This window comes from Cebidichthys violaceus, unplaced genomic scaffold (genome assembly GCF_023349555.1).
Source record: "Cebidichthys violaceus isolate CVI_PGR_0920_01 unplaced genomic scaffold, fCebVio1.0.p SCAF_119, whole genome shotgun sequence".
In the NCBI taxonomy this organism is placed as follows: Eukaryota; Metazoa; Chordata; class Actinopteri; order Perciformes; family Stichaeidae; genus Cebidichthys; species Cebidichthys violaceus.
This window is the reverse complement of record NW_027176284.1, coordinates 397932-414121: the sequence shown is the minus strand read 5'-3', so window position 1 is coordinate 414121 and position 16190 is coordinate 397932. Positions and strand designations below refer to the sequence as shown.

The 16190-nt window shown below is 43.1% G+C and overlaps 1 protein-coding gene across 1 annotated transcript in view; it reads right to left on the bottom strand.

Moving 5' to 3' along the window:
- The window catches only part of tbc1d1 (TBC1 (tre-2/USP6, BUB2, cdc16) domain family, member 1), a gene marked incomplete at its 3' end in the record, with an annotated part of 44900 nt that overhangs the window by 3297 nt on the left and 25413 nt on the right, over positions 1–16190 (bottom strand). Inside the window, exons 8-17 of the mRNA XM_068705447.1 lie at positions 14399–14515; positions 14161–14283; positions 13767–13909; positions 12722–12982; positions 11426–11542; positions 11166–11282; positions 10768–10901; positions 4379–4579; positions 1456–1617; positions 441–599 (exon numbers count right to left, since the gene is read on the bottom strand). Coding sequence (XP_068561548.1) covers positions 441–599; positions 1456–1617; positions 4379–4579; positions 10768–10901; positions 11166–11282; positions 11426–11542; positions 12722–12982; positions 13767–13909; positions 14161–14283; positions 14399–14515 — 1534 coding nt within the window. The remainder of the gene's footprint in view (positions 1–440; positions 600–1455; positions 1618–4378; positions 4580–10767; positions 10902–11165; positions 11283–11425; positions 11543–12721; positions 12983–13766; positions 13910–14160; positions 14284–14398; positions 14516–16190) is intronic.

The following is a 16190-nucleotide window of genomic DNA, read 5'->3' as shown; positions in this document are numbered from 1 at the left end:
AATTTAATACCTCTTTCAAAGTCATACTTACCAAAGAATGCAGAAAACCAGTAAAGACAAAAATGCCCACAATTATTCGATAAGTACATAAATTTATTGACATGTACATTGCCTATTTGCCAGTACTTCCCAGCCTTAAATAATAATTTCTAGTAATGGACCATGATACGATATTGAAGGATGGCCAGTTAAATAATAATTTAGTTAAAGTACATTTTTGTTAAAATCAACCCATTATGAGTTGATGAGCTTCCCAGCGCTGTAGCTAGCAGTTAATAGATATATAATGTCTCCCGACAACCCGCAAGAGGATACAAAACACAGCTACAACCTGTAGCTGGCAAGGAAAAATATGCATAAACTGAATTCACTTTTTAAGGGCTTTCAAGATCTGTAGAAAATCAAAAGAATTGTGCTCATGGTACTGTGCATCCATTTACCCAGATCTATGAGGATGGCGTGCTGCTGCGTGGTCAGCTGTTTCAGCAGCTCTTTGTACGGAGTGTGATTGGCAGGCGGTCGGGACGGGACCGTCTGCCTGAGCAGGTGTTGTTCGGACAGAAACTTCCAGATCTCACCCCGGTGCTGCCTCGGGACGCCTGTCGGAGACGACAAAGAGACGAGGGAGGGTTACTTCAAAGGTGGAATTTCACATTAGAGGCTACTCTTATCTTATCTGTAAAAAATACCCGTCAGCCAAAAAGCACACGTTTCTGAACTGTGAGGGGAAACAGTGTTCTGCTGTATTTCCCCTCGAGTGTAGAATACAGTCTTGACTGTAGGAAACACATAGCTGTATGCAAATATTCAGAATGCAATAGCAAAGTAAGTGAACTACACATTTAAAATATTTACCATAAATATTTTTTAATCCTACAGACTTACTTTAATACGTGTTTGTATAAATTAAATAACAGATATTATGTGTTTATTAACAGAAAGAGCCAGAGTACAACAGTCAAACTCTCAGCAGCTCAATGTGATATGTAATCATCTTGCGTCATAATCTAGCTCTTGAGGCTACTTCAGCTCTAAGGCAGCGTTTCATTCGCTAGCAGCCTTTTCTGTGCGCACGTGAGCTCTCTGAACTTTTGATCTCCCTGTTGCGTTTGAGACCGCGGGGCTGAGGAGATAACCTTCCTGTCCTCTGTGCAGAACCTGCTGACACTTGAACACGCACAGAGGAGAGAGCCTTGACAGTGGGAAGGAGGAAAAACACAAAAATACACACTGATTTTACTGTGCACAAATGTTGAATTAAACACTTTTATGCTCTTTTGTGTTGCCGTATTTGGCAACAGGGTGTTGTAGGCTGTTGATAAGGAGAAACATTACTATACATATTTTCAGTTTTGGGGCTTTATACATTAAGCTTTGGTCAATATTAGCTAATACTTGGGGAACAAACATCTCCAAGAAGCACTGATATATGTATCTGCGGAGCCAGACGTGTACCTTGTGCAACAGCAGCGTGGATGGTCTCCGTGTCAAACTTGACCTTTGCCCTCGCAGGACTTCCCAGCATCTTCTCCCAGACCAGAGTGACCTCCTTCAGACACGGGGTGATTTCCTCGTAGTCCAGCTTCAGGCGCTTGTTCTGCAGATCGCTCTCTGAGGCTGCGAACGGAGAAACACAGAGGATGCGGGTCAACGATGCGCCGTGTGAATGTGTGTGTGTGGGAAATCTGTCACTGTATAAAAACAGTGACAGATTTCTAAACAGACCAGGCCACACGCATTTCATGAGTGAGGCTGTAATCACCTAGTGACTGAAATTATCAGAAAAGACCAGATGTGCGCAGGATGTTTTAGAGTTGTGGTACTGAATAAAAAAAGGGTTTGGGAAATGTTGAGAGCAAACAGCTCATTTACACCATCACCTTTTAGGTTGTCGTATCAAACTTGTTAGCAAACTTCACATCCAGCAGTTACAGAACGTTCTTCTTCTTTTCTGGTCAGCTGGCAAACGTAAGTCCAATATTCCCGATCTTTTAGCTCTGTTTTTGGTCTCCACCAACTGCTGAGGGAACTATCTTTCTCTTTAGCTGCTTAATCCTCCATTGTGTTCACCAGCTAGCTGCTAATTGTGTCTCTAGTTTGGGGCTGAGAGGTTAACGGTCCAGTTTTTATTAAATCCAATCAAATTTGGATGTTTGAAAATGAACGGAGAGTAAATCAAGGAACATCTTAAACCCTTTGACAGAGCACATATGATGATTATTAGAACACGTCCCCCTGCTGTGTTGCAATAAGACGTTTTTTTGCCCAATCTAATTTGTGGGTTTCAGATTAACACAAACTACACAGAGAGACACAAACTGTGAACTCCGTTGCAACATGTTGACACCAGCGATCAAAGAAGGTGAGGGCACGCCCAGTGCCCCTCGCCTGTTCCTCTCTCTCTGACAACACCCTTCCTCTCTTTCCTCCCTAATCTCTCAACCCACAGCCCTTCGTCTCTTCTCTTTTCTGCCTGCACTCGGAACTCTTTCTTCTCATCCAATCTCCCGTTTGTCTCGTCCGTCGGCCACACTCTCCCTCTCCCTCCTTCCCAGTTGTGGACACTCTCGCCACCCTTTCACACTCATCCGTGGTGTCCTCCCGCTGACCAGCTGCAGGTGACATCATCGCTACAGGAGAGGAAAGAGACAGCAGTCCGTTTCCTGTTCCAACCTGGATGGATGCCTTCCCAGGCTATTGACTGAAGGCCAGGACGCAGTTTTCAGCTGTGTGGTGCGACGCATGCTGGATGTTGGGTTACAGCAGACGGCACTGGAAACAAAGGGACGGCCGCTCTTTGGGTCACGGTCGAATGAATGGTGGCCGATTAACAATAGAGGGTTTTCAAATGGAAAACCTTTGTTTGTGTTCTTCTATGAAAGATCTCGTCAATAATTACAGATTTGTAATTCTCATCCATAAAGTAAGCTACTACGACCCCCCCCCCCCTTCGGACGCCTCAGAGACACGAATCAAACATCCACATGACCTATGACCACACGGCAGCTAGTGAGCCCATTTGGCAAGTGCAGATTTTTCAAGCAAAATTAGGAGTGCAGTCAACATATATTTGCATCAGCAACATTTTTGCAAAAAAGTGAACAGAGGCAAATACCACAGCTTGAATGAACAAATTGACTGCTATGCATAAAGCTTGCATTAAAATCCTGGATAAAACACATTTTGAAACAAATCGGGCACAAGACAAATTAAAAACATCTCGAGATGTCTGAAACGGTTTTTTTTTGAACGCTGTGTATCATGGCCTCAGCAATCAAAGACAGAGAAGCAGCGGGAGTGACCTGGAGGGCGTAGTCTGGATAATAAGAAGAAAAAAAAGGAAAAGTTGGACGGAGCAGACAGCTGACACACCCAGGGTAAGAATAGATGCTGCTGGGGCGGCCTGTCTTATCTGGAGCGGGCTAGAGTCTGGTCCATCAGGACTCAGTCTGCCCGCTCTCCATTTCTCTCCCATTCTGTCTCCCGGAACACCCCGCCCATGATAACACACAACAACATAGGATACCCAACCCTGGAGCTGACAAAGACACACACACACACACACTTTCACAGTTGACCCATAAAACAGGCAGCAGTGTGAGAGATAAACAGAAGGAATGGAGCTCCACCCGGACAAATAACGCTTGAGGGTGGAATAAAACAATGTTAAACTAATGGATGCCAGAGAAAACCGCCACACGCTGCAGATGTGTACGTTGCATCCACGCAGAGGGTGTGAGGTCGCTGCCTGGACATGTTTTTATTTCATCATTATTGACCCACATTCTCTCCGTCCGGCCACACCCTGTTGTATAGGCAATTACTTCTACTTGCGTGATGGGAGTCATGGTTTGCATAAGGCACAGGTAGTTAAGGGGTGAGGCGCGCAGCTAGGTGTGTGTGTTTGTGTTGATGTGTGCCAACTGGGTCAGGAAAGAGGCGTCGCACTTGGCACACCCTAACATATACCTACCAGTGAAAATGTGTTATACAACTTCTTCATTCGCGATGGAGGCTAAATGTTAAAAGAAACAAGTGTGCGCTTGATCGCCTAACCTGTGTGTGTGTGTGTGTGTGTGTGTGTGTGTGTGTGTGTGTGTGTGTGTGTGTGTGTGTGCACACACATCTGGAGAGGCATGTTGCCAGAGACAAATTAAAAAAAGAGGCAACTTCTTTGTCTTGCTATACAGCTTCTGGAGAAAGCAACTCAAACATTTGATTCAACCAGCATTACCAAGCGAGTGATGCAAACAACGCTAAATAAAATAAATGCAATCCAACTTTGCAGGAACAGGCAGCAAAGAAATGTAGAGCGATTCTATGACCTCAATGATAGTGGCTTATTTTTCACTGTGTGTCAATCCCCCCCCCCACTCACCCTGTAGCTTCTGGTTCTCCCTCTCCATCCTCTGCAGCAAGATCTGCTGCAGGATGGCCTTCCTCCAGAGCTCCCTCAGCTGCTCTTTGCTCCGTCTCGTCCTCTCCTCGGGCACCGCCCGTATGGACAAGTCCCCGCTCCCTCCAACTCCCACCTGGCCAGCGCACAGCCGGCCCCCCTCCAGACAGGGGTCCCCCCTCTCTGAAACACACATCAGATCACGTTGCATCAGGCTGAATGAGATCACGCTACATTAGGTGTCCACTGCATACACAGCAAAGAATTAACAAAAGATAACACTTTGTTATGTTGTGAAATAATAGTTTTAAAAATAGTTTTAATCATCATGCAACATTTTTTCTTTTTTTACTTCATTCATTGGACCTCTGTAAAAAAACAAAAAAAAAACCACAAACAAGTGAGTACAATTTGCAACACCTGTGCAAAACAAAATGAAAAATGATAAACAGATGTATTCGACACAGTCGGGTGTGTTGCACACAAACTGTAAAAAAAAAAAAAAAAAAAAAAAAGTGTTTGTGTGACTCCACCCCAAAGTATAGGGTGGATCCCAAAACCTCAAAATACCGTGTTGTTTAGAGGAAGGACATAACAACTATCCAGCACTTCTGTTTCAGTTCATAGGAACATCAAGATTCAGTCGTCCCCCCCCCCCCCCCCCCCCCAACCTTTACTTAGGCATGTCAATTTGATGCTTATCTTTCCAAAGAGCTTTTCTGAGGAAAACGGAAATAAGTAAGATACTATTGTCTGCGTGCGTGTTCTCTGGGCCAGGTGACATTAACGCCCATGTGTGCCTTTGTCTCTGTATCGGGGTGACGTTGCAGGACGTGCCGAAACCAGCAAAGTCGTTATACAAACATATGGCTCCTATGTTATAAGTGTGACAAACAAACACACACACACACACACACACACACACACACACACACACACACACACACAGAGAGAGAGAAAGAGAGACACACACAGACGGCAACTCTCTTGAGGGACTTGTGTATTTGTTAGACAAACAGACTCCTGTCTTGCTTGAATAGAACACGGCTGAAGAGTCAGCTTCGAAGTGTGAAAAAACACACACACACACACACACACACACACACACACACACACACACACACACACACACACACACACACACACACACACACACACACACACACACCACGGACTACTTTAACGCTCTAGTCTCTTACCCTAACTGTAGCCATAAGAGCTACCGTACTGTGTGCGTCTTAACGTAATGCAAAACCACGTCTTAATGCCAAAATAACCACACACACACCCTCTTGCATAAAGTGGCATGATCCACTCCCTGAGCAAACATTTCACCAGACCCATGTCCCTGAACACACGCACACACACAATATATGCAAAGTAGGTCAACACGGCTGGCGCTTTCCTCTGGCGCTGTCTGTGTGTGGACTGTCAACATGACCTTGAGACATCGTCATCCCTTCCAACACACACAAACTAGACACACCCATGACCTCATGCATGTAAGCGCGCGCGCGCACACACACACACACACACACACACACACACACACACACACACACACACACACACACACACACACACACACACACACACACACACACACGACTCGACCCAACTCTGGAGTGCTGCATTCGGCCAGCAAAAAGCCCATCAAGCTGACCTGCTAGGAGCACCAGGTCTCCTTCACCTCGCGGTGGTCGACCGTCAAAATAAAGCTCACTAATCCATCATGAGCAGCATGGTGAGTGGGGAGGGGGGATGAAAAGGTCACACTAGTCCCACATTCCTGTTGCATTTATGAAGACTTGAACATGTATGTGCATGGAAAGTAATCCACTAATCCATGAAAATTTTTAATACCCAGTTGTTGTTGCGACTGCCTCAGAGGTGTTAATTGAACCGTATGGAAATGGTTGTGGCTGTGTGCTCAGAATTTGGAAACATCACACTTTGGCACCCCCCAGTGGTAGCATAAGACAAAGACACAGTGGCTAGAAACTGTGTGGCGTTCTACACATAGTGGATAACGTATATGATGATATGATTTTAGTGAGCTTAATATCAATAATTTGTCCAGCTGCATTTGGAAAAATAATTCAATTAGTACTTCAAAGTCTTTTCTTATGCTGTGTTTTTGTAGTTTCCCTCATTTATCGGGGAAGAAGTCACACCTACATGGTAAACTACACAGTTCAGTCCCATCACGCTGTAAAAACACAAGTTCATGAGTTCCAAGTAGCTCTGGCATCGCAGGATGCCGGGGGGGGGGGATTTCTTTTCCGGGACTCCTTATCTCTCCCCCGCGTGTTTACTCTGGTGATAGTAGTTCAAATAACACGCAAACATTCTGTTAATCCTGCCTTGCTGTGATTCTATACGTGCAAGAGGAGTTTTGAATTTAAGGCGGTTTGCAGGGACACAGAGACAGTAGCTGTCTGAATTGTTGGTGCTTTACTGACAAAACTGTAATATACAATGCCTATAAAAAGTATTCAACCCCCTTGGATGTTTTCCCCTATTGTTGCTTTTATACATGAAATCATGGTCAATATAATTTGGCTTTTTTGCTAAAAAAAAAGCTTCTTTCATGTCAAAGTGAAAACAGATTTTTACAAACTAATAGCAATTAATTAAAAATATATAGTGTAAAATAAGTGTTTGCATAATTATTCACCCCCTTTAAAGTGATAAAGGCATCTAGTTGATGCCAGCAGTGTCACAAGTAGTGAAATGGAGATCACCTGAGTGCAGCTGATGTGTGTCAAGTGATTGTAGTATAAAAACACCTGAGTCTGGGAGGTCCAGTCTCTGGTTCATCAGTATTCCTGCTACAATTGTAACATGAAGACAAAAGAACACTCCAAGCAACTCAGAGAAAAGATCATTGAAAAGTATAAGTCAGGAGACGGCTAGAAAAACATTTCCAACTCACTGGACATCCCACAGAGTTCAGATAAATCCATCATTAAGAAATGGAAGGAGTACGGCACTTGTTTAAATCTGCCTAGAGCTGGCCGTCCTCACAAACTGAGTGACCGGTTAAGAAGAAGAGTGGTGAGGGAGGCCACCAAGACACCTACGACCACTCTGAAGGAGTTAAAAGCTTCAGTGGCTCAGATGGGAGAGACTGTACATACAACAACTGTGGCCTGGGTTCTTCACCAGTCGAAGCTGTGTGGGAGAGTGGCAAAGAGAAAGACACTGTTGAAAAAAATAGCCCAAAGGCATGTGGGAGACTCCAAGGTCAATTGGAAGAAGGTTCTTTGGTCTGATGAGACAAACAATTAGCTTTTTGGCCATCAGACTAGACACTATGTTTGGCAAACACCAAACACTGCACATCACCACAAACACACCATCTCCACCGTGAAGCATGGTGGTGGCAGCATCGTGCTCTGGGGATGCTTCTCAGCAGCAGGCCCTGGAAGGCTTGTAAAGGTAGAAGGGAACATGAATGCAGAAAAATATCACCAAATCCTGGAGAATAATCTGACTCAGTCTGCAAGAGAACTACAACTTGTGAGAAAATTAATTTTCCAGCAAGACAACGACCCCAAGCATACAGCAAAAGCTATACAGAAATGGTTCAGCCTGATTGAGACATATCCAAACAGACTCATTGCTGTGACTGCAACCAAAGGTGTATCTACTAAATACTGACCTGAAGGGGTTGAATATTTATGTAATCATTTACTTTACCTTATATATTTTTAATTAATTTACATTATTTTGTAAAAATCTGATTTCACTTTGATATTAAAGAGGGTTTTTTTGTGCAAATTCTTGTCAAAAAAGCCAAATTATATTGGTCATGACTTCATGTATAATAGCAACAAAAGGGTGAAACATCCAAGAGGGGTGAATAGTTTTTATAGGCATTGTATGTAATGTGCCAATTTAGAGAGAGTTCATGACACTCACACAAAGACACTTCACCCTTAGAGACCCACGTCTCTAGTGGGTCTCTAAGAGACCCTTAGAGACCCACTAAGGGTTTTGTCTAGTTTAGGGGGGTCGACAGTATATGCCACAGAGAAGTTTTACCAGAACAATCTAGATTGATAAACAGCACTACAGGTAAGAGGAAAAAAAGAGTTGTTTGGGATTTTAGGGTGAACTGTCTCTTTAAGTTACAAAAGGTTGAGAACCCCTAGATTATGCCATATGTTAAGAGGGAAAAAAAACAGCTTCTCAAATGTGAGGGATTTGGAGACGAGACATTTGAGGATGTCATCTTATAAACCGAATGACCCTGATCAATTTCAAGCCGGAGTTTAATGCATGTCACTGAAACAAACTCAAATGCTATGAGCTGACTAAAGAGTTTACGAGACTCAAAAACATTTCTTCAAACACTAAATATAAACATCTTTAAGTGTAATAAAGAAATTCCTTTCTTTTGCTAATGTAAAAGGTAAATGTATGGACATGTCTGATTTTTGTTTTTTGAAACAACAGTGTAACCAACCCAACTACTGACACTGTCAACACTTGTCACACACACAAGTAACAAAACACAGGATATGAAGACATGCAAGCACATGCATGATTCCCATGTCTGCACAGACAGACACACAGACACACACCCTTTTGTGTCGACATTGACTGAGATGACTCAGTCAATTCACTCTCTACTTGAATCCTCCACGCCTTTGAAATATCTGACAGTGTCTTAATTTAATTTTTTTATTTTTTCACTCGCATATTTTTCAAGCCTGATTCCTTTTGCTATTATGGTGTGTTCCTCTCTTGCTCCACACGTTTTTCTAGCCGTTTTTTAGACAATAATTTAAAATATTTACGTCTACTTCATAATAATAATAATAATATGTGTTTAATGCACTTCTAAACTGGGTTGTCAAGAGGAAAATCAATTAGCAGCGCGTACCATACAGGCCAAAACCAGCGGTTTGGTTGGCACTTCTCAGTGAATGAAAATCACACAGCACACCAAAAAAAAAAAATGTGTCAATGGAAAGGAATACCAGTGTATTGAGTGTATTGGCTTCACTCGGCAGAACCGGAGGTTGCCGTCTGGTCGAGGCTATTAAAATAGCCGTTATAAAAGAGAGCACAAGAGTCTAGCTCATGCTCTTTTTTTGGTAGGATACTAGACGTGCCTGTGCGCATGTGAGCAACTGTCTTGACCTGGAGCTGCCTTCTTCCTTGGAAGAAGACATGTTGAAGTCTTACAACTGAAGTGTGCACAGTAATCCAAATGGGAAGATCTCAACTGCACAAAGCAGGTATCTCTGTTTCTGTCTGCTAAGTGAAGAGGCACGCGGCGTACTGTTTGGTGACAGTGAGCAAAATATGTGCATAATTTAATTATATCGCAGAATCGATCCTTGCATCAAACTCTCTTTGAGTGCCAGTGTCAGATTTTGTTCCTGAGCAGATTGAATAATGTTTAAATTGCCTAATTATCTCCATAATTTGTCAAGTTAAAAATAATATGGAGAATTCAGGATTTGAGCCAATTCTGGCTGAAAAGCAAATACTATGATCTACTTGGGTCGTAAGAAAATATCTATACACTTGAGTATTGTGAGATTATGTTTTATGATACTGTTCAAAAACATATTGATTCTTAAAAACACTGTATCGATGAGTTTAATTTTTTTTATCGATATGATATAGGCCAATGGTTCTTCCTCAGATTGCACAATAGATTGCTATGACAAAAAAAAAAGTAAACCATTTTTTCATGTCATGGCAGTTTTCCTAAAATTAAATTTAAAAAATGTTTAAACGCAATATATCGCAAAATGTTGAATCATTACCTCTGTATTGAGATACATATTGTATTGCCAGATTCTTGCAGATAAAAAGCCCAATAATTTACAGTATGTAGGTACAAAATAATTACTACCAATGTAATGTATTAACCAAATTTGTATAACTTGAAAATATATTTTTTCTACAAAGCGCTTTCTCAAAGTTCTTGTTGCTGAATAGTTGAATTGTATATTTGAAGTGGTATCTTGTCCTCTGAATACATTTGACTGTGATTGCAGGATAAAAACAAACCCAGAAAAGACTTGCAACAAGTGAATCCACAGGTCGATCTCATGCTTCCTTGACCCTGTGAGACAACTTGTGGTACGTCCCTCTTTCCTGCACGTAAGTCGCAACACAGGACCTCCGTGTGACCCCATTGTTAGTTGTTAAATACTGTGTAGGGACTGAGTCAGCAGTTTGAATCCAATGAAACTGTTTCTATGATAAGGAATAATCTCTTCTTTGCATCCGAGAGGGCCTTCATAGGTAGGAAAGACATTGACGGCCAATGTCAACTTCTTACTACAAGGACCACTCGTTAGTCCTTGCATAGAGTTAAGTCAATCAGTGACTGTGTCCATTCTTACCATTAGTGTCTGTGTTCTTCTGCGGTGTGGCGACCCGTAGGAAAATCTGCTGCCTCCATGAGTGGCGGTGGTTGCGCAGAGGGCTTTCCCCTACGCCACATGCTGCACTCGCTGTAGACAGAGCTGCTACATCACTGAAACACAAACAAGCACACACGAATAGTTACATAATATGTCCTCCTAGTTTATACCATAAACTGTGTACACACACATTCATATACACACATCCAAAAATATGCATAAAATCAGCTTAAGTGATGCGTGAAACAAGGAGCACAGATTATGACTGTAATGGACACACTGACATGGACGTGACTACTTGGTGTAGGTGTAGGTGTGTGTGTGTGTGTGTGTGTGTGTGTGTGTGTGTGTGTGTGTGTGTGTGTGTGTGCATGCACCTGCTCTTTGGGACATCGGGACAGTCATACTCTTGGACAGGGGCCAGAAATGTAAATTTCAGAAAATTAGGGACAGAGGAGGAGGAGTGGAGACGAGCGCGCAGACCACCCAGTGGACTGAGATGGAGAGATGGAGGTGAAAAAAAAGAGACAGGAAACAGATGAAAAGACAAACGCAGGGCCCCGTTCACACAAAGAGAGACACAGGCCTTGTGAGATATGCATGAGTTAAACTGAAAAAAACAGCGCAGGATTCTCACCGTCTTTTATTGAGCCGCGCTCCACCAGACGGTGAGGAAGGATGATGAGGGAGGAGAAGAAGGGGAGATGAAGGGCAGGGAGGAACAGGAGGAAGGGTGGAGTTGGTTGAGAGATGTCTGAGAAAATGGTGTGAATACAGGAAGAGGGAGCGAAGGGAAAGAGAGCAGAGGAAGTCACAACAAAATAGGTGACAACTGAAAAATGGGTGAAGAGAAAGAGCAGGGAAAATTAAAGAAAAAGTTTTTGTTTTTAAATAGAGTTGGGAGATACAGTTTTGGTTGATCATCTCAAAGTGCTTGGTAAAAATATTTGAATATCATCTTTTCCTTGTTTAGACGGTAACACGGTAGCAGCCATCCATGTCCTGGAGCAACCTCTGCTCTCTTCCCGGCGAGCACTCGTACCAGTCAAACATCCACGGAAAACAGTTCAATGTCCGTTCTACTCCAATTCTATTTCTATGGCTTTATACATCTTTTTCACATACGCAGTAGTACTCCTTAACACCTGGCAACAGACTTTGATGTGTAAAATTGGTGGAGTTCCCCCTAACTTAAACACTCCCTTCATCACCAAGAGGTTTATTGCACAGACAGACAAGGGAGAAGAGTTTTTCAAGGGCAGAGGAATTAACGTCAACAGCCAAGATTTTAATAGCAGCACTTTTCTGACAGGAATTCGACTACTTTGCGCATTAAGCCGGCTGTATATGTAGCTCTTTATACACCGTCTTGTTTCCCTTTGACACAGCTGCACCTGCCGACGTAGAGGAAACCAGGGGATGACACGCTCCCCTGAACATGTGTTCAACCACCCGTGAGACCACAGTCACAGGCTCATTCCTCATCACCAGTTAAACGAGGGGTATGAAACTATGTGCTTCAGTCATTGACCCAGGAAGACTAGGATACAAGTTGTTCACACGATAAACATAATGCAACTGCAACCAATCCGCTCTCATTGTTCTCCGGTGGAGAGTGGAGAGCCGGGCCGCCTTTCAATCAGAGGGTTGGCGGTTCGATCCCCGGCTCCTGCTCTACTAGTCTCATGTCAATGTGTCCTTGAGCAAGACACTTAACCCCAAAATTGCTCCCGTAGCTGCGTCTACGGTGTGTAGATAGATACTGAATTGTAAGTCGCTTTGGATAAAAGCGTCTGCTAAAATGACCGTAATGCAACGTAATGTAATATGAGACATTTCTAGCGTACTGGACGTGATTAATGTGCGACATATGGTAACACGTGTCATTGGGAATGTAAAAATTAGAGATTGAAACCAGAAACGCTCTCCTTACTTGCTCTGGTGTGGCGTGTCGGTGCTGACGGAGTAGTGTCGTACGAGCTTGGGCTTGCTGGCTGCAGCGGGGTCCTGCGGTGAGCGAGTCAGTGCGTGCAGCGGCGAGCTCTCTGCTGAGGAAGGGGTGGGAGGGTGGCTGAAGGTGCTGGCCCGTCGGCGGAAGCCCTGAGGCTGACCGTCGCCGGATTGGGAGACGGCGGAGGGGGATATGGGGAGAGAGGAGTCAAGGCGCTTCAGGTCCCCTGTTGAGTTGTGGCACCTGAAGACAACGAGGAAAGTGTGTGAGGAAAAAAACATGGTGTCCACATAATCTCATGACCACACAGTGTTATGTAGTCCAAGGGAAAAAGTGTGAGGTGAAATTAAGTTCATAATATGTACTGTTATAGGGAGTCCAATAAAGTTTTGAATAATTTAATCATTGTTTAATTACTCTTAAATATATGCTGATCTACAATGGACCTTTCGCCCTCTAACGTTGACTGGGCAGTCATAGCGTAGCATAAGCCAGTTCTAACCAGGGTCCAACAACTATCCATTTCTGCTCCATGGACTTTCGTGTAATCGTTTCAGATGATCTACAGGTTGGTTTAGTGGATTTGAGCTAGTCGCGTTTAAATGTGTAAAAGTGATACTCGTTACCGGAGAGGTTGTAAGCAGATATAAGCATGTGGATCTAACATGAGCAGAGTACATTAGCACACCATTAACCAGCGTTAGGCCTTCTATGCTACGCTAGCTACTGAATGTATATACACATGCTGCTTCTGCTTTTTTACAGATTCAGATGAATAATGACCAATTCTGACCTTTCTGGTATTGCAAGCAACAGTTTTCAAGCTAAACAGCAATTTCAAAACACATTGAATTATCAATCTATTCTGGAGGCTGTTTTTTCACAAACCCACCAACACAGGTCTAGAACTCAGGGTCTCATCAAACTCTACGATAATGAAATCCAAGTAAAACTGCTCTGACCTTTAAATCCCTGACTGTTCTGCCCCAAGATATGAGTCAGTGTGTGTGCGGGCATGTGTGTTTACCTGAGTGGGCTGGTGGGTCGCAGCTGGGAGGAGACGTGCAAGGGGTCATCTAGACAAGACTGGTCCTGGCTGCTGTTAAGCGTACAAATGCCGCCGTCGCTTCCCACACTGTTGTCCCTCTGAGCTCGGGCCTTGCTGCTCCCCTGCCAACAACACACACACCAAGGTTATATACTGTACAGTAGGTCGAAGATCTCAAACCGGCACATTACTCCAAGGTCTTATTTCTCCAGTTTTACGTTCAAAGTGTAAAGATTAACGATTATGAAAACTACCATGTCCTCCAAAAGGCCTGTTCTTCTATGTTAGATCACAATAATGACAGCATACCATGTATACAAGTGAATACTTGAGCACTACTGAATACAAACCAAGAAAGAAAAAACTGTTTTACCTTCCAGATCCCCTCCAGGGACTCGGTGAGCGAGCGCTTGGCTCGGCTCTTGAACTGCTCGAGTCGCTGCCGACTACTACTCTGCTGAGGATCCACTGGGGCTGGAGCTGCCTCCTCACACACCTACATATACAAGGAGAGACAGAGACAGCGAGACAGGGAGTGAGTGAGAGTATGTATAAGCTTAGAATGACACTTATTTTGGTCTAAGTGAAGGGGAAATTTGGAATAAAGTGACCTGTTTGCTGTCTCCAGGCAGAGTGTGCTGATGGCTCCTCTGCCTCTCCTCATACAGATCCCTCAAAGAAGCCATCACCAACTCATTCTCTTCCTGGTCGCTCTTAGGACGAGCCCTCTGAAACACACAATATGCAAAAAGAATTGTATTACTTTTTTCTTTTTCGACCATGCCAAATAAATGAATTGTGAGGAAGAGTTTGCAAGTATTGACATAAAAGCAGCATCCAAACGTGAGGGGTTTTGAGTGGACAATAGCTACATTACATTAGAAGAGTGGGCACACTGTGCTGTTTTGCGTTAGTAAAGTATGATCTCATGTGTTGAGAGTTCAGCACTGACGTGGTGCTGCAGTTCAGCCACATCACCAGCAGATGTCAGCTGTGTCATAGAGAAATATTCGAGGGCGGTCTCCTCCCAAGGCTCACCTTGTTCAACAATGTGTAGTAACAATGATGGATAAAATAACATCAGCGGGCCTAAAGATTAAGTTCCAACATTTAAACGGATGTGCTTTATCAAACAACCCACTTGTGTTTCTGGGAAAACAGGGATGTGTTGAGCGAGCCACAGAGTGTGAAACAGACCAGAACACAGAGAGATGAGGTGGCAGAAATATTTAAGTCATGTGTAAAGGCAGATCAGTGCTCCTCATGAAAAACACGTGATTCCACGGTAATACATCAAAATCACGATTGTGTCCCTGGCTTTTACAACTACTAGGCTGGACTACTGCGCCGCCCTCCTTTCTGGTCAGACAAAGAATACAATAAGTCAGCTTCAATTAGGTCAAAATTCAAAGACCAAAAGGAGAGCACATATTACGCTTATTTGAAAATCTTTACAAAACTGGTTAGCTGTTAGTTTTATATGAAGTTCTTTTATTAGTTTATGAGGCACTACGTGGACTTGCACCAGACTACCTCTCAGGAAGGCTTTTTGTTTATGAACCAGTAAGGCCCCTCAGGTCCTCTGGTTCCTGCAGAACTTTTGGTGACGCTGCTTTCAGCCATTGAGCTCCAAGCTGGTGGAACAGCCTTTAAGAGGATCTTAGAGTCGCAGAAAAAATATATATAATTTTAAACAGAAACTAAAAACCCAACTATTTAGTCTGGCTTTCATGTAGTGTTTTTAAATTGTATCATATTTTATTATTATTGCTTATTAAGTCTGATATCATACATTGGTTTTATGCTTTGATTTTAGAATTTATAGATAATTTATTTCACTGATTTTACATTCAGTGTTGTATTTTATTTATTTGTTTATTTTTAGGAACTTTATTGGTGTGCATTAGTCTCTTCACCTTCTCTCCATTTCTGTCTTGTCAATCATTTGTAAAGCACTTTGATTTGATTTGTTTGAAAGGTGCTCTATAAATAAAACTTGATTGATTCTTTTCTAAATGTCTGATGACTCCTCTTGCACGTGCACATTTACAAAAATTCATCCAATCATATGAGACTTTGTGCAACTAGCTAGCCACAGCGGTCATATAAAACCGCACTTCACCAGTTGTGGATCGCAGTAGGTAACAAGGCAAAATGGAGAGATAGGAAGATAAGAAACCATGCGTCTGGGGTCTAACTCATTCAAGGGAGTCTTTGCTGTGTCACTGCAGATGAACGGCGCCTGGACTCAGCAAAGTTTCCCTTTCATCTCTGCCTCGTCCTCCTGATCTAACAACAGGTGAAGGAGGTGTGTGTGGAGCCAAAAGTCCTCTGTAGCTCAGTTTTGTGTTAAACTCTAATCCCGCCCACATTTTTTAGCGGCCCAATTAAATGGAAAAGATG